The 25,431-nt window shown below is 65.7% G+C and overlaps 6 protein-coding genes across 6 annotated transcripts; 3 read left to right on the top strand and 3 right to left on the bottom strand.

Moving 5' to 3' along the window:
• Positions 1–1,018: 1,018 nt before the first annotated feature.
• Positions 1,019–5,344, top strand: EMIHUDRAFT_449838 (hypothetical protein; the record flags this gene model as incomplete). Its single annotated transcript, XM_005781621.1, has 11 exons — positions 1,019–1,498; positions 1,694–1,848; positions 1,948–1,972; positions 2,345–2,463; positions 3,035–3,066; positions 3,118–3,413; positions 3,590–3,704; positions 3,775–4,124; positions 4,202–4,273; positions 4,417–4,665; positions 4,853–5,344. 11 exons carry the CDS (start codon positions 1,019–1,021, stop codon positions 5,237–5,239), a joined length of 2,280 nt encoding a protein of 759 aa, XP_005781678.1. The 3' UTR covers positions 5,240–5,344.
• Positions 5,345–5,773: 429 nt separating this feature from the next.
• On the bottom strand, positions 5,774–7,755 carry EMIHUDRAFT_99685 (hypothetical protein; the record flags this gene model as incomplete). Its single annotated transcript, XM_005781620.1, has 3 exons — positions 5,774–6,215; positions 6,486–7,216; positions 7,303–7,755. 3 exons carry the CDS (start codon positions 7,753–7,755, stop codon positions 5,774–5,776), a joined length of 1,626 nt encoding a protein of 541 aa, XP_005781677.1.
• A 466-nt stretch (positions 7,756–8,221) lies between these two features.
• On the top strand, positions 8,222–10,743 carry EMIHUDRAFT_99684 (hypothetical protein; the record flags this gene model as incomplete). The annotated part of the gene is made up of 3 exons (XM_005781619.1): positions 8,222–8,343; positions 8,701–10,543; positions 10,687–10,743. 3 exons carry the CDS (start codon positions 8,222–8,224, stop codon positions 10,741–10,743), a joined length of 2,022 nt encoding a protein of 673 aa, XP_005781676.1.
• Positions 10,744–10,920: 177 nt separating this feature from the next.
• EMIHUDRAFT_434626 (hypothetical protein) lies at positions 10,921–12,638 on the bottom strand. Its single transcript, XM_005781618.1, has 3 exons — positions 12,313–12,638; positions 11,770–12,181; positions 10,921–11,449 (listed from the first exon to the last, which is right to left on the bottom strand). The coding sequence occupies exons 1-3, from the start codon at positions 12,552–12,554 to the stop codon at positions 11,075–11,077; spliced, it is 1,029 nt and encodes a 342-aa protein (XP_005781675.1). The 5' UTR covers positions 12,555–12,638; the 3' UTR covers positions 10,921–11,074.
• A 2,300-nt stretch (positions 12,639–14,938) lies between these two features.
• Positions 14,939–16,193, bottom strand: EMIHUDRAFT_434625 (hypothetical protein). The gene is made up of 6 exons (XM_005781617.1): positions 15,948–16,193; positions 15,803–15,877; positions 15,664–15,720; positions 15,464–15,518; positions 15,322–15,387; positions 14,939–15,206 (listed from the first exon to the last, which is right to left on the bottom strand). The coding sequence occupies exons 2-6, from the start codon at positions 15,806–15,808 to the stop codon at positions 15,082–15,084; spliced, it is 309 nt and encodes a 102-aa protein (XP_005781674.1). The 5' UTR covers positions 15,809–15,877; positions 15,948–16,193; the 3' UTR covers positions 14,939–15,081.
• A 5,505-nt stretch (positions 16,194–21,698) lies between these two features.
• Positions 21,699–24,920, top strand: EMIHUDRAFT_99682 (hypothetical protein; the record flags this gene model as incomplete). The annotated part of the gene is made up of 7 exons (XM_005781616.1): positions 21,699–22,769; positions 23,037–23,234; positions 23,366–23,544; positions 23,696–23,868; positions 23,989–24,083; positions 24,213–24,407; positions 24,525–24,920. 7 exons carry the CDS (start codon positions 21,699–21,701, stop codon positions 24,918–24,920), a joined length of 2,307 nt encoding a protein of 768 aa, XP_005781673.1.
• Between the last annotated feature and the right edge of the window lie 511 nt (positions 24,921–25,431).

Below are 25,431 nucleotides of genomic sequence, written 5' to 3'. Positions count from 1 at the left end.
TGCACAATTGACCACCTGCATAGCTCGCGGCCTTAGTATCAAGCATTCAGTGACGACCTGATCCTACGGTCAGTAGGAAGGTGTCCTTCTATCGTGTGCACGCTTCTGACGCAATGCGCGTCACAAACTGCCTCGGCGACTGGCTGCTGGCACTCTCGAGGCTATGCCTACACAGCCTCGCGCGCATGGGCAGTCAAGAGGGACCATGCACTTTCTCAGGACAGCGCCAGTGCCTCTCTCTTGGACCGGCAAACGTGGTGGTCTCGTGTCACCAATGTGGGACCAGTGCGGCATCGCGCCATCGACAGCTCTGAACTGCGCCTCACCACTGACCGGGAAGGCCGCCAAGTGGGCCAGCACCGGTCACACATTGTGGCAGCAGTCAGCAGTTGTCTGATAGCTAGAGCAGCAGCGTCAGGGTCGCAGCGTCGGATCGTGTCAAGCCTCTCGCCCGGCCGGCCGCGTGCAGGCAGGGACGACGGAGCAACGCCAACGGAGAGGCGGGCATTCGCAGAAGAAGAAGCGCGGGTCGAAGGCGGCTGCCTCCGCAGCGTGACACTCTCAGCTACGTCCTGCAGGCCGAGCCGCCCCTCGTGTGGGCGCGGGTGGCGCCCGGCCCGCTATTCACCGCCGCGGCGAAAAAAAGTAAACACAAACACACAGATTTAAGTAGAGCCGACCGCTCCGGAGAGAGAGATGGGCCACGGCCCACGCACAGACACAAATTCCCCCCCCCCGCCCCCCCCCCCCCCGCGCCTCGGCCTCGCCCCCTCGGATCATAGACCATATTTTTCCCTCCCCGATCGTACAAGTCTGTCTGTATGTGCACAAAAATATGTATATAGTGCAGCCTGTGAGAGGTTGAGGTGCGAGCCCTGGAGGCCCTGGGGATGGGGTGAGACTATCCGCGGGCCTGAAGGCCCGGCGCAGGGCAAAAGAAAAGAAAGAAAACGGACAACCCAAGGGAGGGATGGGAGCGCAGGCGCAGGGGGGCGCACTTTCTTCCCCCGCATCGATCATGGAGGGGCCTCTCGCCGCGATCACATCGGAGGCGGACGCCTCGCGCCGTGTCGCGTTGCTGGAGGAGGCACAAGCCGCACTCTCTAGCGGCGCCGACGCCGGCGCCGCTGCCTCCGCGGCGACAGACCTGCTCGGGCTGCTCGCTGACTCGGACGCAGCAGTGCGGCGAGCTGCGCTGGCGTATGCGGAGGACCTAGGCTCGGCGGCTCCGTCGGTGCTGCCGACGCTACTCCCGGCGCTACGCGCGCTGCTCGGCGACGGGAGCCCGGCCGTTGTGAAGCGCTGCCTGCTCTCGTGCGCTGGCCTGCTGCGGCCGGCGCTCGCGCTGGTCGCGGCCGGTGGCGAGCCTCTTCCGGAGGCGCTCGCCGAGGTGCGCGCGCTCGTCGACGGCATGCGCACCGAGGCGGCCGAGATGATGGCGAGCGCCGCGCGCACCGACGCGGTCCGCACGCAGGCCGTCAAGTTTTGCGAGGCGCTGGTGCTAGCTTGCACGAACGGCGGCGGCGGCGGCGGCAAGGACGGCGGCGACAGCGCGTGGGCGGACGAGACGCTCGGCCGGCTGACCGCGCTCGCCACCGCGCCGCCCTCGCCGACCGTTCTCTCCGTCGTGATCAGCTCCCTCGCACAATCGATCGGACGCGCCCGGCCTGCGACGCTGCCGCGCGTCGTGGAGGCGCTAAGCGCGTGCCAGTCGCGGCTGATGCCTGCGCCGGGCGCAAGCGCGGCGCAGATCAGCGTGCCGGCCGCGAGCCGCGCCAACGTGCAGCAGTCCCTCAAGTCGGCGCTCCTCTCGGTCGTGAAGCATCTGCACTCGCTGCCGGCGGAGCAGTTGGGCGGCGGCGCGGGCGGCGGCGGCGGCGCGGGCGGCGGCGGCGGCGGCGACGGCAAGGCGCGGCTGGAGCGGATGCTCTTCCGCGCGCTGATGAGCATGGGCGGCAGCAACCAGCTGCAGGTGGTGCTGCGTCAGCAGGCGTCACCTCCTAGATGCGGGATGTCTCCCAATTCTCTCCCCCGCATCTCCCCCGCATCTCCGCAGTACCTCCCCGCATCTCCCCGCGCCTCGCCCCTCTCTTGGGCTCGCTCGCGAGCCTGGCTGCGGAAGACAGTTCCGCGTGCCCCGACACGCACTCGAGAGGACACGCACTCGCCGTCTGAATTCGGTCGCCTGTGCCACCTCCACACACTACACACTACACACAGTGTACTAGCGCAGCGCCTCCTGCGCCGTGCCCCATGTCGATACTTTCCAGTGCACCCTCGGTGCCCACAATCGTGTCACGAGACAGTGCCTAAGCTCAACGCCGGACGCCCGCTTGCACGGCAGGGACGGGAGCTGCCCTCGAGGAGCGAGCTCGCCGAGGAGGTGGATGCGACCGGCGGCGGAGGCGGCGCAAAGCGAGAGGGCGACTCGCTCGAGGTCGGCCCGTCTAAACGGCTGCGCGGGTCCGCGCCGAGCACGAGCTCGCTCCAAGTCGACGCAGTACTCCGCCGCCTCGCGCCAGAGCTCATCGCGGAGCTCGCAATCGCGACGATGGCCCAGCTGCCCGCCGCCACCGCCACCGCCACCGCCGCCGCCGCCGCCGCCTCCTCCGCCCCGCCCGTGCCCGCGAGCGGCGGCGCGGCGGCGGCGTCGAGGGTGAGTGGGGTGGCGCCGGCGGAGGTGTCGGGCGCGGCTCTGAAGCAGCTACTCGATCAGCTGACCGCTGCCCTCCTCGCAACCGGCGCCGAGCCGAGCTTGCGTGTGGGAGGGCAGCTGGGGGCGCACCACCGTATCCTGGGCAGGCTGGCGAGCACACAGCCGCTGCTGAGCGGCTACCAGGGCGCGCTGCTCGACCACCACCACCACAAGCACCACCACCACCACAAGCACCACCGCTACCACGGACACCTCTGCCACCACCACCACTGCCACCACCACCGCCGCCGCCTCTCCGCCATCTCTCCCTCGTCACCATTGCTTCCGCACTCGACGCACCTCGCTTCCCAGCCGGAGGGACACGGCCCGCGCTCGAAGACACGCTGCTCGCGAGAAAAAGAAAAACACGTGTGACCCGAGATGAGCCGAGAGACACCGGTGACCTCGAGGCTGCACTCTAGGCGCGCTCCTCGAGCACGCGCTCTCTCTGCCGCACGAGCGGCACGAGCTGCTGCTGGCGTGGGCCTACGCCGAGTTCCGCGAGCATTCGCTCGAGCGGTACGACGAGCTCGCCGACGTCCTGCTCGCCTCGCTCCACGAGCGGCTCGCGCCAAACGACCGCCTCTGGACAAAGCTGCTGCTGCAGATGCCGCGGCTGCCTCGCACCGTGCTGGAGCTGCTGCGCTCCGACGTCGCCTCCGCGGCGAGCCCCCGACTGACGCTCGGTCTCACGACGCTGCGTGACCTCGCGCTGCAAGTGCGGTGGCACCCCGGAGACACACCTCCAAGACGCCAGACCTCCCAGACACCTCCCAGACACCTCCCAGACACCTCCCAGACACCTCCCGGACACCTCCCAGACACCTCCCAGACACACCTCCCAGACACCCATCGACGACGCAGCTCCGTGACATGTGAATTGTCCGTCTGCAGCGCGACGCGTGGCGGCCCGCCTGCCTCGAGCTGCTTCTCGAGCTGTGCACCGCCGGGTCGGCCCCCCTCCGCGCGCCCTCCATCCGCCTTGTCGTGAGCATGGCCGCCGGTGAAGGCGTCTCCCAGGCGGTACCTGCAGGCACATCTCCCCATATCTCCCCATATCTCCCCATATCTCCCTCAAGGTGTCGCCCAGGCGGCGGCCGTCGATCAGATCGCCGCGCGGGCCCACTCTCACGCGGCGGAGGAGCTCGAGGCGGCCCTGGCGGCGGAGGAGGAGGAGGAGGCGGCGCGCAGGCTGCCGCTCTACCTGGCGCTCTGCAACCGCTCGCCAAGCATGCTGGCCGCGCTGCTTGCCGGCTTTGATGGCGCGTCGGCCGCCGCGCAAGCGACGGTGCAGGAGCTGCTGCCGGGGCTGCTGCTGCACTTGCCGATGGAGGCGGTCACGGAGGTCCTGCTCGCGCAACTGAGAGGCGAGCCCGACGCATCGCCGCCGCTCTCCGCCGCCTCACCGCTTCCGCTGCTCGCGCTACACGTGCGCGCCATCGCCGAGGGCCACTCCGCAGGACATGTGCATGACACGTCCAGGCCATGTCGAGGACATTTCCACAGGTGCTCGCCGATCGCGCCACCGCCGTGGGCGGCACCGTGCCCGCCGCGCTGACGGCCGGCGTGCTGGGACTGGTGGCGCGGCGGGCTCGCGCGGCGGCGCGTCTAGGAGCCAGCTTCCGGAGCCTTCTCGGAGCCGTCCTGTAGGTTTCGCGTCGGGGGCACGGCTAGGAACCTTCTAGGAACCTTCTCGGAGCCTTCCTGGAGCCGTCCTGTAGGTTTCGCGTCTGGGGCCGCACGGTGGCGCGTACGCCGTGCCGCTGCTCCCCTTTCTGGACGAGTCGCAGTCGGTCGCGGTGCTGCCCGCGCTGTTGCGGCTCGACAAGGGCGACCTCACCGAGGCGCTCGCGGCGCTGGCGCACGCCGAGCCTCCGCCGCTCGCGCCGCGCGCGCTGCTGCTGCAGCTACACTTGCTCAAGCCCGAGGACGGCGAGAGGGGCGTGCCGCTCAAGGCGCTCATAGACGCCGTTCAGGCTGGCAACCCTCCCCCTACCCTCCGCCCTTCCGCCCTTCCGCCCTTCGAACCCCCCCCCGCCCCGCCCCTCCCGCCCCTCCCACCCCCGCCCCCGCCCTTCCCTTTGCACCTCCGCCTCTCCGGCCTCGACTAATTGCGGCGAGACTAAATATGCCCCCTCCCGCTCCCCCGCCACGTAGGCGTGCATCAACGAGCGCGAGGTCTTCACGCGTGACGAGCTCACCGCCGCCCTGGAAGAGGTGGTCCAGCTGGACCCCTTGCCGCTGCTCACGATGCGCACCATCATCCAGACGATGGTCAACTGGCCCGACGCCGCCACGGCGGTGATGGGCCTGCTGCGCACGCTTCTCGAGCGTGAGGTGTGGGCGACCAAGCTGTGGGAGGGCTACGTGCGCTGCTGCTCGATGGCGATGCCACTCTCGCGCGAGCTCTTCTACGCGATGCCGCCGGCGCAGCTCGAGGCTGCCCTCGCCTCGCACCCGGACGTCAAGCAAAAGCTGGTCGCCCACGCCAGGGCGGAGCGCGGCGCGGTGCCGACGGCTGCCTTGGGGGTTCTCGGGTTGTGAGCGGGTGTTGACAGTTTGGAGGTGCGGTCATTCGCCCGGTGAGAGAGAGAGAGTTGCGAGAGAGAGAGAGAGTTTTGCGCGGTTTACCGACAAGAAACTGAATCGAGGGTCTTGTGGGGACTGGGGAGCTCTCAGGCTCTCACGCACTCTCTGTGGAACTGGAGAAGGTGAGTGCCCGCGCGGGGCGGTTAGGGAGACGGGGAGTTCGCCCTTCCGCGCGGGGGGCGCGCGCCGCGCGGTCGTTGCGCGTGGTCTTGCGAGTCATATATTACGCGAACGCGTCAGGGGCGGAACCCGCAATTTGAGATGCAGAGGGCATCTTGAGTTGCAAAAAGTCAATTCAGGTTGCATTTTGTATCTCTAAGAACGCTGAGTTGATTTTCCCATATTTCAAGATGCACCGCACATTCCAAGATGTCCACGCAACCCAGGATACGTCGCGCCATCCTGGAATGCAAAATGTTACAAGTTCGGTTACGGCCGTGGGGTGGCGCAAGATATGCGCTGGACGCCAGCACGAGGCTGCTGCTGCTGTCAAGCGCTGCTGTCCTTCTTGCATGAGTTGCTGTCTTTGCAGTACTCGAAGCGCTCGTCTAAGCAGCCGAGCCTCTCGCCCGTCAGCGTGTTTGTGAAGACCTGCTTGGAGCGATACCAGCCGTAGGGCGTACCCCAGTGGAGCGGCGGGTGGTGCGTGGTGAGGGCGTGCGCATCGCCAGGTGCAAAAGGGCACGCGCCAGCGTGCTCCTTGCAAACGTCGGTGTCGATCTTGAGGAAGCGCACCCATTTGCCGAGGACCTTCCAATACTGCGAGAGCGTCGCCGTCACATTGGTGAGCGTGTCCGTGCCATTGTAATGCACGACCTTTCGTATGACCTGCTGCGCGCCGTGCACCACCGGATCCGGCGAGGAGCTCACGTTGCTGAATGTGATATTCGGAGCGACGATCTTCTCGTCGGCAGCGCAGTCGAACCAGACGCTTGTTGGTGAGGAAGAGGCGACGAGCGCCACGAGAAGTGCAACCATCGATTTGTCGATCACGCGACCACGCGACGCGATGATAGCACGGACCGCTTCGTCGCGTTCCCGGCGTTCGTCAGTATCAGATACACAAGTCCGCCGCACAAAATAAAAGGCTCCGCATGGGTACAATGGAGGAAATTTAAGTTTCCCGCTTTACTCAGGGTCGCACTCCTTGCAGGCCCAGACGCACTCTCCTACGTGTGTTAGATCGAACATGTGATCGCACAAGTACTGGTGGTCGTAGGTGCAGTGGAAGCGACATGGCTCTCTCTGCTCCCAGCCAGGGATGAGCGGCGTGAGATCGCGGTGAGATGCGTAGAAGGTGTCCTCGAGCTCGAGACACTGCCCGCAGTCCTCGCAGATGGACTTGACGACGAGCACATGCGCGCTCGCGACAGCCATCTGCGGCGTGGACATGAGCCGCTCCACGTCCGCCGGGGTCAGCTCGGTCCGGCCCACGCTAGAGAGCATCTCGGCGGCGACGGCGGGCGGCGGCTCGCGGAAGCCCCACGCGCCGTCGTCAGGGTCAGCCTCGGGGTGGGGCTCGCGCAGCCTCACCCAAGAGCCCACGCGCACGCGCCCGCCCACCGGCGCCACAACCTCTACGTGGGCGGGCAAGGCGTAGAACGGCCGCGAGAGCACGTAATAGCTGTTGTCCTCGGGATCGTCCACGTCGAAGTCCGGGTCCTGCGTGTTGTGAAAGTACTTGACGGTGGCGATGTCCTGCGGCTCGGACGGCATCCAGCCGACCTCCTGTCCGATGGCCGGCCAGGGCTGGACGTGGTAGGGTGAGAGCATCACCGGCGTGCTGACGTCGTCGAGCTGCACCGTGTGGAAGTGCTGCGGCCCCTCGATTTGCGCAAAGCCAGCGCTGCTCAGCTTCAAGCTGCTCACGCTGCCGCCCTTCTCCTGCACGCACAGCTCGGCGCGCCGCAGCACAGTGCCGCACTGCCCAGCCTTCACGGGCACGGCCAAGCACGACGCCCACTCTGGGCCCCAGAAACTCGCGGCGTCATGGATGGGCACCACGCCGCTAGCCGCACCGTCTTGCACGAGGGCCCACACGCGACGCCCTCGCACACGCGCACGCGCTGGTCCTCGAAGACGAACGAGTTGCCCAGCAGTCGCTGCTCCTCGCGTTGTCGAATCGAGCCGAAGCTCTCGCCGAGCCTCGGCCGCTTCTTCTCTCGAGCTGCGCGGCGGTGCTGGGAGACGGACTGGCGGCGGCGGTTGGCGTCGGCTCGCTTCGCCTCCGCTTCAGCCTGCTTGCGATGTTGCGCACCACTCAGCTGCTCCCGCTCGCTGCGATCCCGCTTGCCCCTCTTCTGCTCGTTGATCGCCTTCTGGATGCGTCGGCGCTCCTTCATGATGGCTTCGCGCGCCGCCTTCTCCTCCTGGCTCGCGTCGTTGGGCAGCCTGGGCGGCAGCGGTGGCACGACCAGCTCGGCGCCGGTGGCAGCTGGCGCGGCGGCGGCGGTGACGGAGGTCATATGCATGGATTGGTTGGCGGGTCGACTTGCGAAGCCGATTGGACGGGGTTGCTCTGTGCCTCGTCTGGGCAAGTCTACGTACGTCCGAAATTTAATAATTTTCGATGTGTAGCTCTTACGAACATTTTCGAGGCGCCACGCATTTCCGCCACGCCCCCCCCGAGCTGCGAAACAACGGCGTCCACACCGGCCAGAAGCCCCAAAATGTTCTTCTGCGCGCGCCGTTGCAGTCGAGTGTAGGCACCTAGGCACATGTATGTTGCAGCCCAAATAGCTATCGTGCCGCAGAATAGGTCCATGTCCATGTCCATGTCCATGTCCATGTCCATGTCCATGTCCATGTCCATGTCCATGTGGTTAGAAAAAATGCTCGCCTCGAAAGCGCCCGCCGGTGTGTGTCTACTCGTTTGGACGCATCCGACACGGGCAGGGGATCCGGCAGGGTTTCGCGCTTAGCAGCTGGCCAACGGTGATGTGCACGCCGTCGCGTCACCGACGGCTCGTGCTTGCGTATGATAGCAATCCCTCGTCTGACGGCAGCGTCCTCGTTCCGCCACTCCGCCCGCGCGGCATCATCATTGTCCGCCTACACAAGTGCGGGGTTTATGCGTGCGCCGGCGCAGGTGCAGCAGCAGCCAGTGCAGCAGCAGCAGCAGCCAGTGCAGCAGCGCGTGATCACGCTTGCACAAGCGGGCGGTCGTCATGTGCTGCAGGATGGGTCACTTTGGACGCGTCCCTCGGAAGGCCCCGCGTCCACCCGGCTCCACGAAGGCACAGCGAGGCGCGGTGCAATCAGTGGAAGCACCATCGGCTCAGAAAGAGCTCAAAGAACACCGATGCTGCCCGAAGCAGATGAGTCACGGCCGCTACGACAGGGAGAGCGCGGCGGGCCAGAGGAACGTCAAGGAGAAAATTCACCGAATGAAGCGCGGCGGCCGAGGGCGAAGCCAGCGCGGCGGCCGAGGGCGAAAGCAGCGCGGCGGCCGAGGGCGAAGCCAGCGCGGCGGCCGAGGGCGAAAGCAGCGCGGCGGCCGAGGGCGAAGGCGGCGCGACGGGCAAGCGGAAGCGCGAGGGTAACGGCGAGCTGGGCAAGGACGCGCTCCGCGCCAAGTACCGCAAGCTGCGCGCCGGGCTGAACATGCGGCTGGCGGAAGCTGGCCACCTGCTCGAGCCGCTGCTGGCCGCGAAGCGGCTCGACGCGATCGACTTCAAGAAGGCGCCCAAGGGCGCGCTGGCCAAGTGCCGCAAGGCGCTGCTCAAGGACCCGGAGACGGCGGCGCGGTGGAAGAAGGCGATGGCCGCGTCGGACAAGGCGGTGCCCGACATCACCGACATTGTGCAGGCGGCGGCGGAGGGCGGCGACGACGAGCTGGAGCTGCTGCCGCGCCGCATCGCCAAGGCCATCGCCGCGCTCAAGGCGGCGCGCGAGCAGCTCAAGGCCAAGGCCGCCTCGATGCTCGAGCAGCTCGAGGCGGCCGCCGAGGCCGGCGCGTCGGGCGGCGACGCGGCGGGGCGCACGCCCGACGCGATGGCGTCGCTGAGCGAGGGCGGCGCGCTGCCGACGCTGCCCGTCGTGCTGACAGCCGAGGGGCGGGGCGTGCCGCCCTCGCAGCCGCCTGCGCTCCTCCTCGCCGCCTTTGTGGCGGCCTGCTCGCAGAAGCTGCGGCACGTGGCCGTTGACGGCGAGCTCATCGCCGTCACCTCTCCCGAGGAGGACGCCGCCATCGCTCAGGCCGAGGCCGAGGCGGCGGCGGCGGCTGAGCCGGGCGCCCCGGGCGCGTCGGCGCCTGCGCCCGCGCCCGCGCCCGCGCCCGCGCCCGCGCCCGTGCCCGTGCTGACGCCGTCCTTCGAGGCGTTCGTCGCTCGCGCGGCGGAGCCGTTTCGCCACGGCGGCGGCGGCGGCAGCGGCGCGGCGCGGCTGCTGGCGGGCGGCACGCGCATGCTCGAAGCGGTCGACGGCGGCGCGGGCGACGTCCTCGTCGTCTGCTCCGGCTTCACGCCTGCCTCCGACCCCGCCGAGCTTGCCGGCGCGACCGCGTCGCTCAAGGCGCACGGGATGCGGCTGCTGCTCGTCCACCGGCTGCGCGAGGCGGCCGACGCGGCGGTGGGTCGCTTCAAGCCGCGCGCCAACCTCCGGCCGATGCCGAGCCGCGGCGCGGAAATTGTGGACGTCTGCTTCATCCTGGACCTGACGGGCTCGATGGGACGCTGGATCGACCAGTGCAAGACGCACGTGAGCAACGTGATCCGCGGGCTCAAGGCCGACCTCGCCGTCGGCGAGGTGCGCGTCTCCTTTGTTGGCTACCGCGACTGGGGAGAGCGCAACTCGCCGCACGCGCCGCGCGTGGTCGTGCACGAGTTCGTGCCGCTCAGCCGAGTCGACGAGGTCACCGCGGCCATCGGGAGAGAGGGGGCAAACGGCGGCGGCGACGGGCCGGAGGACGTGATCATCGCGATCGAGAGCGCGCTGCGGCTCGAGTGGCGGGGCGACGTGAGGGTGGCCGTCTTCATCGCCGACGCTCCGGCCCACGGCTACAGTGGGCAGGGGCGCGGCGGAGACGATTTCCCCGCCGGACTGTGCCCCGACCAGCGCACGCCGCTGCCCACGCTGCTCGGCCGGCTCGCCAACGAGCAGGGCGTCGACCTCCTCGCGACCAAGCTGAACTCGTACACCGACATCTTTTACAACATGCTCGCCGAGCAGTACCCGGGCGGCGACGGCTTCGGCGTGCTCTCGCTCACCGACGGCGCGCACAAGTTCAAGGCGGCCATCATGGGCGCGCTGTCGGAGGCGGTGCTCTCGCTCATCGCGCCATCGGCAGACGCCGCAGGCGTGCAGACTTTCGATGGCACCACGCTCTCCTCGCTACCGCCACTGATATTGATCGCATCTCTAACTATTGGAGCAATATATTCAATATTTTACGCCTTCCTTAGCTCTGCGTCGGCGACATGCAGGCCAAGGGCTACCCAGCCGTTCATCGACGCCATTGAGCGCCGCCGGCGCGACGCTGATGAAGCGCATCTGAAGCGTCGGTGTGGGCCGTCGGAGGGTCGGCATGGCCGCCTGGTGCAGCGAGCGTGGCATTCGCATGTCCCATTAGAAATAGAATACCCGGTTACTGTGCCATTTTCGCGCACAAGCACAAGCGGTGTGTAGGCTGTGTTGTTACTGTGTAGTCTGTAGAGTCTCACGAAAACGGTATCACAAGGCTAACCCGCGACACGCACACCCGACCACGCGGGGCTTTTCCGCACGAGACCTGTCTAAGCTACTGTATGACCTATGATGCGCAACCTCTAACCTCGTGTCCTACCTACGACTCTATGTACGGCTCCGACCCCACCTAGCGAACATGTGCGTGTGCATGAGGCTGAACCAGCCGCCGCGGCGCCGGTCACTACTCACACCGGCCGGCGCCGCGGCCGCAGCTGCAGCCTCGCCGCCAGCCCTCTCGGCAGCAGCCTCCTCCGCCGCAGCCTCCGCCGCCGGCGAACGGTGGCCATCATGCGCGCCCCAAATCGCCCTCCACGGCCAGCGCGGCCAGCGCGGCCAAGCGACGGCCGTCGCGACGCTCCGCCGCGCGGTGGCGAGGGTGTCGTTGCAAAAGGCGGTGACGCTCTCGGCCGCGCCGCGGGCCGCGGAGTGGACAGTCCGCGAGCCCGCTCGGAAGCGGCTCAGAACCCTCTCGGAGCCCTCCTGCGGGTGTGAGGGTGCGGGTGCGGGTGAGGGCGAGTCGGAGGCGGCGCAGGGCCCCCCTCGGAGCCCGCTCGAGCCCTCCTCGAGATGTCATGTCTCGCCAGATCTCCCCAGACCTCCCCAGATCTCTCCAGATCTCTCCAGATCTCTCCAGATCTCGAGCCCTTCTCCAGGTGGCTCGTCATATCTCCCCATCTCTCGAGACCTCCTTGTCATATCTCCCCATGTCTCCCCATGTCTCCCCATATCTCCTCGAATCTCGAGCCCGCCTCCAGGTGGCTCGTCATATCTCCCCGAATCTCCCCAGATCTCGAGCCCGCCTCCAGGTGGCTCGTCACGTGCTTCGCCGTGCCGAGCGTGTAGTTGAGGTACGGCGCGAGGACGGGCGTGAGGGCGGCGCTCGCCCGCGCAGTGTAGACGGCGGCGGGGCAGGGGCGGCCGCAGCAGAGCTCCGTGCCGTGCATCGCCGACATGCCGAGCGAGATCAGGCCCTCGCACGCGTCGTCCCGCCCGTCGCCCTCGCCGCACCGCTCGAGACAGCGTGCGAGGCCGGCGTTGCAGCCGCGCGTGGCGCCGAGGTCGGTGCCACCCGGCGCGCAGCAGATGTCGTGCTCGCGGCAGCACGCGTCCATGCACGACGGCCGCCCGTCCGCCGACCGGCTCACGTCGCCGTACTCGGGGCCGCAGTGCTCGCTGTCCGCGTCCCACTCGCTCAGGAAGCCGCCGTTGCACCTGTGGCGGGCCGCCGTGGGTCTGCAGTGGCCCGACGCGTGTGGGCGACGCGTGTGGGCGCGCGAGGCGGCGCGGCGAAGGCGTGCGTGGAGGCGGTGTCTCGCGAGCGTCTCTCCGCGAGCGCTGCTCGCCACATCGAGCCGCAAAAGTTGCCGCAGAGGGGCCGCTCCCAGAGGTCGGTGATCGCGTCCCAGCGGCCGTCGAGCGGCAGCTCGGCGAACTCCCACGCCTGCAGCCTGGGCGCGTCGCGGCGGCGGAGCGCCGCAGGGACGCAGCCCAGGATAAGGCCGCACAGCGCACAGGCGAGGACGAGCGCCGTGCGCCGGCGGGAGGAGGAGGAGGAGGCCCGCGTCTCCACGAGCAGCGTCTCCATGAGCTGGGGTGGCTCCCGGCCGCCGGTGCGCCGGTCCAGCCGCTGGCTGTCGCTGCAAAGGTGGAGCAAAAGGCGGATGTCGCCCAGCCCAGCTGGCCCAGCCGCGCTGTTTGTTTTTTTTCACGACAGCATCGCGCTTCACATCTTTCGCAAGAGGGAGGACGGTGTGCAATTTCGAAGTGTCAAGCATTGGCTGGACGGTGAGCACACGCAGCGACTGGTCGTGTGCTACAAACCGCGCATGGGTGAAGATATGGCACGCGCGCTGCGACGGGAGGACGTGTCCTGTGCGACTTCTCGCACGTCAAAACCTATTGGAGGTCCCAACAAGTACTGCAGGTCTTAGAGACTGCGTCTCCAGGTCGATGTGCTCTTTTTTTCGAGGGCAAAAGGCCACAGCCCGTCATGTGGGCACCGACATGAGTGTTCACGCTTGCTTCGAACGAGGTGTGAGCACCGGCGGACTGCTGTGTGTACTCAAACGGTTTGAAAAGCAACCCCCCCCCCCCCCCTCCCCCCTTATTACATCTGTGTACACGCGATACTTTTGCAGTGACGTTTCGAGTCTCGCGTTTCTCTACACTCTAGCTGCACAAAGCAGGGCAGCGCGAAATCCACTCGGGAAACCGATATCGAATGTAGAAGAGCCAAAGGTTGGGAATGTCTTTTCCCCTTGCCTTGCACCGTTGCAGCAAGACTTTGTGCATCTTCAGATGCGCTTGGAGAGGAGCATTCCCGCACAAGACGCAACTTGCAAGATGCAACATGCAACTCATGCCTCGCTCGTGGCCGGAGCGCGTCGCCACGGAGGCGCAGTTGGCCACCGGCGCGAGCTCAGCGACCCAGGCATTCGCGCTTGGCTAGCAGGCGCCGCTCTGCGAGCGAGCGCGCTAACTCCCATTGCGCAGCGAGATACACGCGAGAACCGAAATCGCGCCTCGAAATGACGTACGTCCTAGGACGGCCGACTATGCAAATGAAACCTATGCTTGGCGACGAAACCGAAGCCAAAAAACCTGCGCCGCGAGACCGTTACGGAAAAGCATGCGCGACGCTGCCTCTTTGCGCCGCTCGCTCGCGGCGGCGGGAGACATGGCCGCCGATGCGGCTCGCACTCGCTCGGCGGGCCTCCGTCCCACAGCCGCCCGGGCGTGCCACGGGTCTGCCTGGCGCTGCGCTGCTCGCACGCTGCACTGCACAAAGCTGTGACAACAAGGGGAGGCTCCTGAGCTTCAGCGTTGAGCAGTGCAGCTGCGGGCGCTCGTGGGCGGCTGTGCAGTGGTGAGAATGCCTGGTTGGAGGCGAGCTGGCGCTGCGCCAGGGTGCGCAGCATGCTCCCTTGCTCTGTCCTGAGGCATGCTGGTTGGCGCCCAGCACAATGCCCTGGATGCATTGCTCCACGCCGTGCTGGCTGGTGCAGTACTGCCAGTGCGCCGACTGGCGCGCAGGGTGCGCGTCGCCGCGCGTGGCGCGGGAGGCGCGAGAGGCGCGGCTGTCGGTCAACCCCGCGGCGCAGGCGCGCCGCGGAAGCTGCTCGACAGGCGACTTCATTGCGAACGCCGTCGCCGTTACTCCAACTTTCCTTTGCCGATCAAAAAAGCGCCCGTCCTTTGCTTTTTAGCCGCCGAAATTTAGCTCGCTGTTTTTCTTTATAGGCGTCTGCAACTTCCAAGCTGCGTATTCTTGTATTATCGTCGAGTAGTACAGGTACTCCGTGGGGGCAGTGTGTATTCTCGTAACATGCGCGTATTCTCGTATCACTGGCTCCGAGTAGAAAAAGAAAGAAAACATGTCTAGCTCCGAGTAGAGGGGGCGTTCCGCCGCTAGGGGACACCCAAAGCGCAGAACTAACCCTCGGAGACCCGTGTTTACTTTAAGGCCCTTGCCCTGCGAATGCGCGCCCCCCCCTACCGCTAGGGGTCAGGGCTCTCTAGCCCGTAGCCCGATACCGATCATCCGGCCCGCTGGATGCGCTTCTCAGCTCACCGGCCCTGGATGTGAGGTTACCGACTGCACTCCAAGTGCTCCAAGTGCTCCAAGTGCTGCGCCCAGTTATGAGTTAAGGTCGTTCACGGGTGTCCGCGGCCCACTGTGTCCGCTGGTAGGACAGTGATCGCCGCAAACCCTGTGGTCAGCTCCATATGATCTCGGATATTTTTTGTAGGCACCGGAACACGCCAAAAAACTAGTATGTCTTCGAGTGAAAAGTAATCCGAGCAAACCCGCGGCCGCAATGAATTAAAACGCACGGTTTTCGAGGGGGAATCTGGAGAATCTGGGAATCGGCTCACCACGGACCCCCACCTCATCGAAAAACTTTTCACTCCAAGACATACTATTAATGTTAAACTGCCAGTTTTGCTGCGCATCCCAAAACGCCAAAGAGAATAAAGAAAATATCTACACGATCTGTATACACGAATAATGGTACATACCCCGGCGGTACCGTGTGCTGTACGATGGTGCATCGGGAAGGGCGGTGCAAGCTTCACTCAACGTTTCCCACGGACATGCGCTCCTACTAGTTTCACATCAATTGGCACAACGGCAGGACTCGCGGCAGAGAAGCAGCGGCACTGCCCTTCTCGCCCGGGGCCGGCTCGAGTCGCTTCCTGCAGCGCCGGAACTGGTGGCAGCCGGCGCGCGGCTTGCCTGCGAGGGCGAGGGGGTGGGCGCGGGCAGGCGGATTTGGCAGGGGCAGGGCCGATGGCGCGAGGGGTGGAGGCAGAAGAGGGGAGAGGGGGAGGGGGAGGGGGGGGGGGGCTTCCTTGGGAGCAGTGGAAGCCGGCGGACGACTCGTACCAGAGGAAGAGTCGATCCGAGTACGCGTCCCCTGCTCACAGACGCACCGAGTCTCTCTTCACAGCTCTTCGCCTCACACGGTCCGCATCTCCGAGCGCGGTCGTCGCCGAGGTACTCGTACTCAATCTGCACGCTGTGGCAGCCAGCCGCGGCCAGCCGCGCCTATGGGATGCGTCGGGGACATGTCCGCGCACAAGTCCTAGAGCCTCCTCCCGCCACGGCTGCACCGCGCCTGTGGCACGTGTCCTCGGCAGGTCATGGACGTGGGGCTCTCCAGCCGTGGACAAGCAGACGCGGCCAGCCAAGCCTCCGCCGCAGCCGCGAGCGCCGAGGCAATTCCCCGCCCCTGCATGTCGGGCCGCACCTGCTCAGAGCGGGGCGTGGAATGAAGAGGAGCCCACCAGCCCACCGGTTCGGGTTCGGGTTCCGGTTCTGTCTTGCCTCACCGCCATCAGCCCCCAGTGGCCGCACCCCCACGGGGTCCAGCCAGTGCAGAGTGTCGAGGAGCAGCAGCCGACCACCTGCAAGCTGGCAGACACCGCGGCTCCAGCCGAGCACCTCACACCGCAGCCAAGACCGGCAGCATCCCACCTCCGTTCCTCCGTCACACTGGGCGAGCGCCAGGTGCAGCACCCGGTTTGCTCCAGAGCCGGCGTCGCCCGCAGCGAGGCGGCGGAGGACGCCGCCCTTGCTCTCGCGGCCATACCCGTACGCCTCATTGATCAGCGAGACGATCGCGGCGGCGCGGTCCGAGTCAGCGGAGGTGCCAACCACTACGTCCACCTGCGCGGCTGCGGGTGCTGTCAGGCGCGCCGATAGCCGGTCCTCGAGCGTCTCAGCCATCTGCCACTTCCGCCAGTGCTCCGTCCACACCTCAATGGCGATTTTGCTGATCACTAGCGGGCGGAGAGCGATGTTGTTGCGCCACTGCGGAGGTCGAGAGCGGCGAGGGCGGGCTCGGCTCCCGCCACCCCTCCGCTCTTTGTGACGTATTTTCTTCTCAATAACAGGTGTGAATAGCGCCATAGGACGTATTTTCTTCTCATAACAAGGCTGTGAAATCAGATTGCGTCGCACGAGCGGTGGCTTCGCTGCCTCGCCGCCTGCGAGCGGCTGGATGCCGAGATGGACGACCCAGACTGCGCGAGCGCGGGTGGCCCCCTCCCCGCCCTTGGGCTTGGCCGCCGGGCGGACGACCGGGCCGCGGCTTGGCGCGGCGAGCGAGGCCGACCACGGGGATGGGGGCCGGTGAGGATGGATAGCGTTCGTGTTGTTGGGCTCATGAACGGGAGGGCGGCACCCCCCGGTGGCGCTCCGGCCGGTGTGCGCTTGGGCACGTGGAGTTGGATTCGGGTACTTTGCTGGTATGGTATCTGTGAATAAGTGGAGTATTTACTTTCACACCCCTTGGGGTGTTCACGACCACTTGCGGTCATTACGCACTTGTGCGTTCACGCCCCTTGCGGCGATCGTTTCACAGTCTCATCAACCGTTCAAGGAAACTAAAATACGCCAACCCCCCTCTCAAGGAACTCCGGACGACGCCAGCCCTCTTGTGGCTTCGACGCACACGCTACTTCAGCCACAGAGTCTAGGACAGGTCCATTAAGACTTTTCAGTCGTGGTCCGCCTCGCCGCGCGCGGGCCGCTCGCCTGCTCGCCACCGCCGCCGCGTTTCCCCGCGCCGCCACGCCTCCCTGTGCACCTGACCGCGCTCGAGCTGCGCACAGACGGCGCGCTCTGGCAGACAGAGCAGCGGCCGCCCAGGCGGTCGCTGCTCCGCCCCGTCCGAATCCGTCCGCCCGCGCGTGCCGCTGCCGCCGCCGCCGCCGCTCCACCCGATCCCCGTGTGTCGTGAGAGTAATGCTTTGTGCATGGCAGATCCCCCGCGTGTGTGTGTGTGGACTTGTCACTTGAGCCTCTATGATTCGTAGACCATCTGCGCAGCGCCTCGGAGAGGCGCGCAGGGGAGGCGCGCTTTGTACTCGGGTTTGGATGGTAGCGGGGGGCCCCGCCGGAGGCTGGTGTTACTGATGTCATTTTGTGAGATCTAACGGACTCCCCAAGAGTGGACCTAATAACTCTCAGCGACAGCATCCCACAACTGCTTATCGCAGGCAAGTTCGTGCTTCAGAACCGCCTCAGCCATGGGAGAGAGATGCTCTTTGTACGCAGCCGGTGTTCGTCTGCGGTGCGAAAGCCTGAGGGCACTCGATCCAAAGTCAAGTCTTGACGATGCGTTGCTTGCATTCGCAACGAGCACCGCAAGCATCTTCGGGAGTAGTGCCGCTGATTTCTCAACGACGCCCAGGAAGGCATACTGCGGAAGCATTTCCTGCACCGGACACTCGAGCTGCTCCCGCTTCGAGAAAAAGTAGTCGGCCTGTTTTGCATCGCGGGCGGCGACACAAGCGCGACTGGCGTTCGGCACCGAGCGCGGTTCCAGCAGGCAGGCACTCGCGTTTCGGGCTGTCCAGCGCCCGTAGTCTGGCCTGGTGACGCCCCACCTGTTCTGTACGTAGAACCCATGAATGGACTCCCATCTAGCGACCGGATTGCGGAGCCAGTTGATGTACGCCGCGCCTGAAGCGAGAGGGAGTGGCGTCCACTGGAAGTGAGCGAAGAGCACCCTGCAAGGCTTTTCCGTCCTTGTCGCAGCGAGCGAGCGCACAGCCTGGTGGAGATGGTGCTGCCGCAACGTGGTCTGATCTGATGACGCATCTCCGCTGTCAAAAGCCCAGTAATGCCAGTCGCCTGGCAGCGTGAATTCCCGGCATAGGCAGAGTGACGTCAGCAGGCTGAGCATTGACGAACTTCCCGTCTTGCCCACACGGTTGTACACAAAGACTCTCCTCTGGATGCGCTTCGTGGAGTGGGGTGTCAGCGCGCTAGTAGAGCGCACAGCGGCCGGGCTCGCTGGAGCGTCGTTGGTGAGTTCGGAGGCGTGCTCGCCCTTGCCGTACGACCTGGCGAGCGCCGCAGCGTAAATCGGCACGCCGAGGCCCATAATACTTCTCTGCCTGACCTAAACTGTGTAGCCCTCGAAGGTGCACAGCCGCGCGTTCCGTCGTCAACAAAAATGGGTTGTAGTCGGCAACCGCACGCCCAGGGCCTTGGAGCGAGAAGAAAACATCAGAAAGAAAGAAAGATCACAGACAATCCAAGGGAGGGATGGGAGGACGGCACGCCGCCACCACACAGGGATTTTAAGGAGAGGGGTAGCAGACCGGACCGAAAACTGAAAACTTTTTCAGCAGCGCGTGTTGCACACCGTCACCGATTTCCCGACCACCCAGTATATGGGTGTGACCGGCTCGGTCAGGCCCGGGCACGGTCCTGTCCGCCTTGGGCAAGCGAGCAAGGTACGTGGGCACCGTCCTGGCACCGTCAGCCTCTGACGCACAGAGGGGTGAGAAATCCCCAGTCCCGTGGCCATGCAATCAATCGCAGCGCCTCTGGTAATGGACTGCTCTTCAACGAGGGCATTGCCCGAAAGCCCTGATCCGCCGCCGGGGTGCACGGACGCTTGCCTTCCTTTGACGATCGCCACGAGGTGACAGTTCGAGTTGAGGGCGAGACTGTCTCACTCCGGCGCGCCGCCTTTGGTGTGACGGGCCAGAGCTCTCTCTAGTATCTGGGTGCGTCGGTGGTGCTCAAGGTGAATATGGACAGTGTCATGGGCCGGCGCGAGATCCGCTGCGCACTGCGGATGATCCAAGGCGAGCCTCTGCGCCAACCAGCACTTGATTCTGCTTCGGAATGCGGGGTAGCCGCTTGATCACACTCGCATGCCTGCCAACTACCACCAGCAGATCAAGCAAATGCTCTCCGGCCTCGCAGCCCGTGGCTTCAGCATAATGACATCTGGAAGAACAACTTGGCGGCGGCACCATTCAAACTCGAATTGTTGGTGCAAGGCAGACAGCTCAAGCTCGTGGACTTTGGCACCGCCACCCTCAATGGCAGCCATGTCTTGTGCAGCGGTGTGCCCGACACTCTACGTGCACACGCCCTTGCACCCGAACCGTATCGAGTGTCGAGCGACGCTCGCATCATCGACGTCCTCGATGCCCTTCAAGAAGCTAGGGGCGGAGGTGGTCAGACAGCTCGTCGAGGCTCACGGCGCGGCCGACGTGCGCCTCGGCGTCTGCCCGTTTTGTTCCGCTCTAACTACTCTATTGAGGAACTCCCCTTGATTGAGGTCCGCAACTGCACGGGCATCCCTGCCCACGCGAAGGCCTGGCAGTACTGCGGCGTCGAACAGAGGCATCGGCTGCGAAAGGACGCTCCCAACATGATGGAAGCATCATCTCGTGCTCATCACGCAAGTCTGAAGAAGTGGGCTCGACGCTCGTAATACGTAAAGCCTTTTTGGAGACGACCATTGAGCTTTGCTCCTGCGTATGTTGTTCGGGTCCGTGCATGTCGCACGCCCAAAATGTTACAACCCGCGTGATCCGTCCGACGCGCAGCAGCACCGCGAAGAAGGAGTCACGACGGCGGGCACCAAGGTGCACGGAGCCGCTAGGAATGTGGCAGCCGACAGCCGAGCCCAGATGGGAGCGACGGAGGCGGCGACGGTGTAAAGATGCCCTCCGGACACGACTTGATCCGTTGTGCGAGCAGCCGAGGTCTGCCCGTCACTCGGGCGAGCCAGGCATCATGACCTGTGAAAGACGCTGTAATGTGGTTCTTACGAACATACCCATATTTTTAAAATGACCTAGCAGCAAGAACGGGACACAAACGGCAAACGCCAGGCTACAACAGGCAGGCGATTTCTTTTTACGCACGACACTCCACCAAGAATGGGCTGGGCTGCAGAAGCAGCGTATCTCGGTCGTTCTTCAGACTTCACACAGCCATCGCAGAGAGAGCAGATTGTGAATGAGCTTGCCTGCGGCGAGGGCGGGCGAGTGCACGGAGCTAAATGCCTCGCCGCCCTCGCAGGAGTCGCTTAGGCGGCTCCCGTGGTGTACCTGTGTTAGTGCCAGTCCCTCGTTTTTTTCATAAAACTCTTGTTACGCCGACCTCGCCGACCTGAGCGCGGCTCGCACGAAGCTCAATCAAGCCGACAAAAGGAAAGGCCATAGAGAACGGGGCATTGTACTACATAGTGCGGGACCTGGGCAGCAACCAACAACCTGGATGGGGACGGGTTCCCCCTTTTTTTTGAGCCAGCCTCTTTGTGACCGCGCAAGATATAAAGGGTGTCCTAAGGGCTCTGCTCGCAAGGCGCCCGCGTCGCAGACGCGGTACCATTGACAAATCTGCAATATACCCCCACACGAACAAATAGCAAAATCCGAATACCGTGCACGAACTGCGTGATCTGGGACGCAAGCCTTCAGCTGGTGCCAAGACATTCGTAAAATTGCCGCCAAATCCGTGCTTTCGCGCTACCTGAGGGGAAAGCCGCTGATCGAGCCCAGCGTGCCCGCGGCCGCCTCCCGCGCAGCACCGCCGCTGGGGACGACACGCTGCGGATTCGGATCGAGCCCATGGAGGAGGAGGGCGCGGTCGGCCAGCGCAGCAGGCGGAGTCCCTCCCCGCGCCGGAGCCCCCTGCAGTCGAGGGAGTCCTCGTTGGCGATGAAGGTGGCGACATCGAATCGCGGCCGACACACGTCACGTGGGAGGAATGGGCGATGAGCGGGAACGATGCGCGCTACGACGCCGACTCCGCCGTGCTCGTGGCCGCCAAGCAGAAAGCCGCGCTCCAGGAGCACGCCAAGATGCAATGGCTCGCTTGCTTCGATTCAGCTCTCTCGGCAGCAGAAGTGGGGCTGGAGCGGGTGGGGGTGGATGCCGATTGAGGGAGAGCGTCTCCAGCTGCGCCCTGTGGCAGCTGCGCCCTGTGGCAGCTAGTCGAGGGACTTGGTAGTTGTGACCCCCCTGAGTGAGGGCAGGAGAGAGAGAGAGCTTTTGTGGTGTTGGTGTACGCAATAACGGGACAGGGTGGTTGTTCTCTCTATCTCCTCTTCTAGCTCTTAGCATGAGCTGCGCCCTGTGTCCGACCCCTTTTGCGCAGCAACACCTTAAACTTTCAGGCCCTCCAAATTCGGGTCGGAGCGTAGCGGAGTGGGCCCCGAGTTTGAAAAGGGCGACGGACGCTTGCGTCCTAGCCTCCAACAACGCCTCCCCGGCGCAGAGGGGCCCCCGGAGGGATGCACAACCGCTCCACGCCACGCCGCTTGCGGCGGTCCTCTTCCCAGCTCCGCTGAGGGCCCGTGCGTTATTAATACGCTTTTTTTCACACGCAGGCGCTGGACTCGAAGTCCCCTCCCGCGAGCGCCGGCGGTGCCAGCAGCGGCGCGCCCTCCTCCTCGGGCCGCGGAAACACATGTCGCAGCCCAGCGCCACCCGGCCTGAGCGCGCCCTGCTCGCCGCGCTCAAGACGGACAACCCCGACATCGATGAGTACCCGGAGCGCTACCTCCGCTGGGTCGCCGCCCGGCTCGCGCGCGCGCTCGAGTCGGACGAGACGGGTCAGTTTGCGGACCGCGTGCGCGCCGTCTGCTTCAACCTTCCAAAGCCGCACAACCACGAGCGACGCCGCGCGCTCTGCAACCGAACGGCTCCGCCTTCGTCCATCTGCGGACTGCGTGGCGACTCGTGGGCGTCGAGCGACCGGCGGGCGGAGCGTCGCGCCGAGAGCGCACGCCGGCTGAGGCAGCGAATCGTGACCGACACCGCGGCGGTGCGGACGCGGGCGGTGGCGTGCGGCGCGTGCGGCGCAATGGACGCGATGGCGACGGCGGTTGGCGACCAGCGCGAGAGCCGCAAGGGCGAGACGTGGGGCTCAAAAGACCACGAGGAAGCGTCGCACCGCGTGCGGCTGCAGTGCAACAAGTGCGGCGCCGTGTGGCACGGCGGCGACGACGCGCTCCTCTTCTGCGACGAGGAGGAGGAGGCTGCGGCGGCGGCGGCGTCGGAGGGCTCTGGCACAGACAATGTATTGCAAGGGCCCGGCGCTGAGGCGGCGGCCGCGCGATCGCCGCCCTCCTCCTCAGCAGACCGCGCCTCGCAGCAGCCCTCGGCGGAGATCTCTCCCGCCGCCGCACTCGCTGCCGCCGCCGCACCCGCACCCGCTGCCGCCGCCGCGCCTACGCTGCGCGGAGATCTGCCGCTGCCCAGCCGCGCCGCCGGACTGCGTGGGCTGCGGAGCGCGCTGCTGCGCGCCGCCGGACGGCTCGGCGCGGAGCACGACGCTTTCCTCGGCTCGAGCCCAGAGGAGCTCTCGGCGAGGCTCGAGGAGGAGGCGTGGAGGCGGGCGGCGGCGGGTGCGGCGCAGCTGCCGGCCCACGTCGAGCGTCTCGCGCGCCTTGCGCGCGCCATCAGCAGCGGCACGCTCGACCGGCTGGCCACGGGCGAGCTCGGGCTGGCGCAGCTCCTCGACGCGGACGAGGAGGCGGTGCTGGCTGCCGGTTGAGTCTTGAGTGGTTGCTGTGAGAGAGATAGCACAGGCAGCAGGCAGGCAGCCTGCATTGTCTAGTTATTCTTTTCCAAACTTCGGACATGCCGGCGACGTGCGTTTTGGGGATAAGGGGGGATTCGTCTGAGCTGAAACGCTGGCATGCTGCAGTGCTCCATACCCCGCGTGGCCTCCACCAACAGCGAGGGGTCACCGATTGCGCCGGCGGCCGACGCGTTTCTCGCTCGGGGTATCTCCTCCCTCGAGGCGCCTCTGCTCAAGGGCTCTGCCTTGACAGAGGCGCCTGGCGTGTCGGTGCGTGGGATGGCTGTCAACCTGGTGACTGGTGGGCTCGGTGCGGGCATCCTGACGCTGCCGTGGGGGATGGCTGGCGCGTCAGTCCTCACGGCGCTGCTGCTTACCGTGCTGGTTGTCGTGCTCAACGGCTTTACCATCATGATCCTTGTGAGGGCGGCCGAGGCGCGTGGCCGCTCCAGAGATGCTTCCTGTCTAGCAGCGCCACGCACCGCGCACTTAAAGCAGCCGCCCTGCAGTCCGACACGAGTGGACTCACACCACGCCCACGGCAAAATCAGGAACATCAGAGGTTCGACCTGGGCGCCTTGCTAGCGCTACTGCCCGGCCGTTGGCTCGGGCCAGTGACGCAGGGGTTCTGCAACGGCCTGGTGTGGGTCGTTATCTGGATGGCCCTGGTGGGCTACATCATCGTGGTGCAGGACTGCATGACGCCGCTGATGCCGGCGGGCACAATGCTGTCCCAGCGCAGGCAACTGCTCTCAGTACGTATCCACAAGCTGCCGCTCTGCCCGCTTCCCGTCACCCGACCCTTGCCTCACTTGCGGCTCGCCCTTCCTCCGACGCGCCCCGCTTCTCCCCCCCCGAAGCACTTGGGCCGTGCTGGGCAGCGCAGTGGTGCTCCCGCTGAGCCTGACGGACCTGAAGTTCCTCTCGTCGACATCAACCTTCAGCGTCGGCGTCAATTTTTACCTCTTCGCCCTGCTCTGCGTCCGCCTCGCTTTGGACGGCGTCTCGCCCGAAGGCGTCTGTCTGATAGCGAGCGTCGCGCCGCTGCCGCCTGGTGCGCGGCCGACAGATTAGCAGCGCCGCTGCCGCATCTCCCGCGCCCGATCCATCCCTGCCAACTCGAGGCTTTGGCACACGTGCACTCCGTGAAACCCAGCTGGCTGCTCCGCCACAGGTGCCATCGCCTTCTTCGCCGTGATGATGTACTCTGTTATTATCCAAATGTGCATCCTGCCGATGTATCGCGAACTGCAGGAGCGCAATCCTCCTGTATCCGTCACTCCCTATGTCGCCTTGCCATCACCTGTCTCGTCTGCCTGCCCAGCTCACTCTCATCTCGCGTCTCTTCAACTCTAACATCCCTCTCATCCCCCCCCCCCCCAAACCCTCGCTGCGCAGGACCGTAGCCCAGACCGCTTCCAGACCGCGCTCGTTGGTAGCTTTGGGACGCTCATCGCGCTGTACGCTGCCTTCGCCACGGTGGCGTACCTACACTTCGGGCCGCACGTCTCGGACAACGTGCTCCGCGACTTGGGAGACAGCTTCTGGGGCAACTCGGCCCGCGCCGCTATGGCGCGCGATCCCTCTTCAGATGTCACTCTACCCACACTCTAAGTTTCCTTTGCTGCCACCCGCCTCCCCTCGCGCCCTCCGAGCTCCGCACGGCCGTTCACGACCCGCTCACGACCTCCGTTCATGACACGTCCACAGGCGGCGGTGGTCGTCTGCGTCTACCCCATCATGGTCAAGCCAATGCTCGCGCCGGTGGAGGCGATGGGTGCGGGGCGGGTGCGGCTGGCGGCGGGAGTCATCGTCGCGAGCGTCATGGTCTGCGCCTGCTACGTCTCCAACCTCGGGTTCGTCAACGCCATTTCCGGCACCGTCAGCGTGAGCGGGTTTGTCGCGCTGGCGCCGGGCGTGGTGGGGCTCTACCTGTACGGCACCGCGGCACAGCGCGCGCGCACGAGCTGGAGGGTGGCAATGCACGCGTTGATCTGGTTTGGCCTGCTGCTCTCGGGCGTCGGCATGTTTTACCAGGGCAACTACGCCACCGCGCTCGAGCAATACTGCTGGTGGAGCATAGGGCGCCGGGAGGTGGGCGAGTGAGGGTGGCTTGGGCGCGTGGTGTCCGCGCTCCAACCCAATTCACGGACAGGCAGCTACCGGCTCCCATTCCGTTGCTTGCCAACACTGAGAGTTGCGCCTGTCCGCTTTGAGCTGGTCTCGCGCGGCGCACGGGTGTCGGCTTTTGCGCCTCACGTCAAAGGGGGCGGGGGCTAGCGGGGGGGGGGGGGGGCCGGGTAGGAACCGTCCCTAATAATTCAACCTGAAAAACATCCAAAATTTCAAACCCGATGTTTCCCCCCCCCCGGGGGCCCGGCCGGGCCAAACGTTTTTTATCTCTCCGTGAATGGGGGGGCCTTTGTGGGTGCGCGCCCGCCCCCCCCGCCTTTTAGGGGGGCGGGCCCCCTAGACTGAAAACAAACACAAAATGTAAAAACCGTCCAAAAAAGCCCTGGAAAAGCGGCGCCGCCCCCCCCCCTAAGGAAAAACCACACCCGGGATTGCTTTGTTGCCGCGAAAGCCTCATTCCATTTTGGCAAGGCCCCCCTAACCC

This window comes from Emiliania huxleyi (assembly GCF_000372725.1).
Source record: "Emiliania huxleyi CCMP1516 chromosome Unknown EMIHUscaffold_20, whole genome shotgun sequence".
Lineage (NCBI taxonomy): Eukaryota > Haptophyta > Isochrysidales > Noelaerhabdaceae > Emiliania > Emiliania huxleyi.
This window is presented reverse-complemented; position numbering and strand designations above follow the sequence as displayed.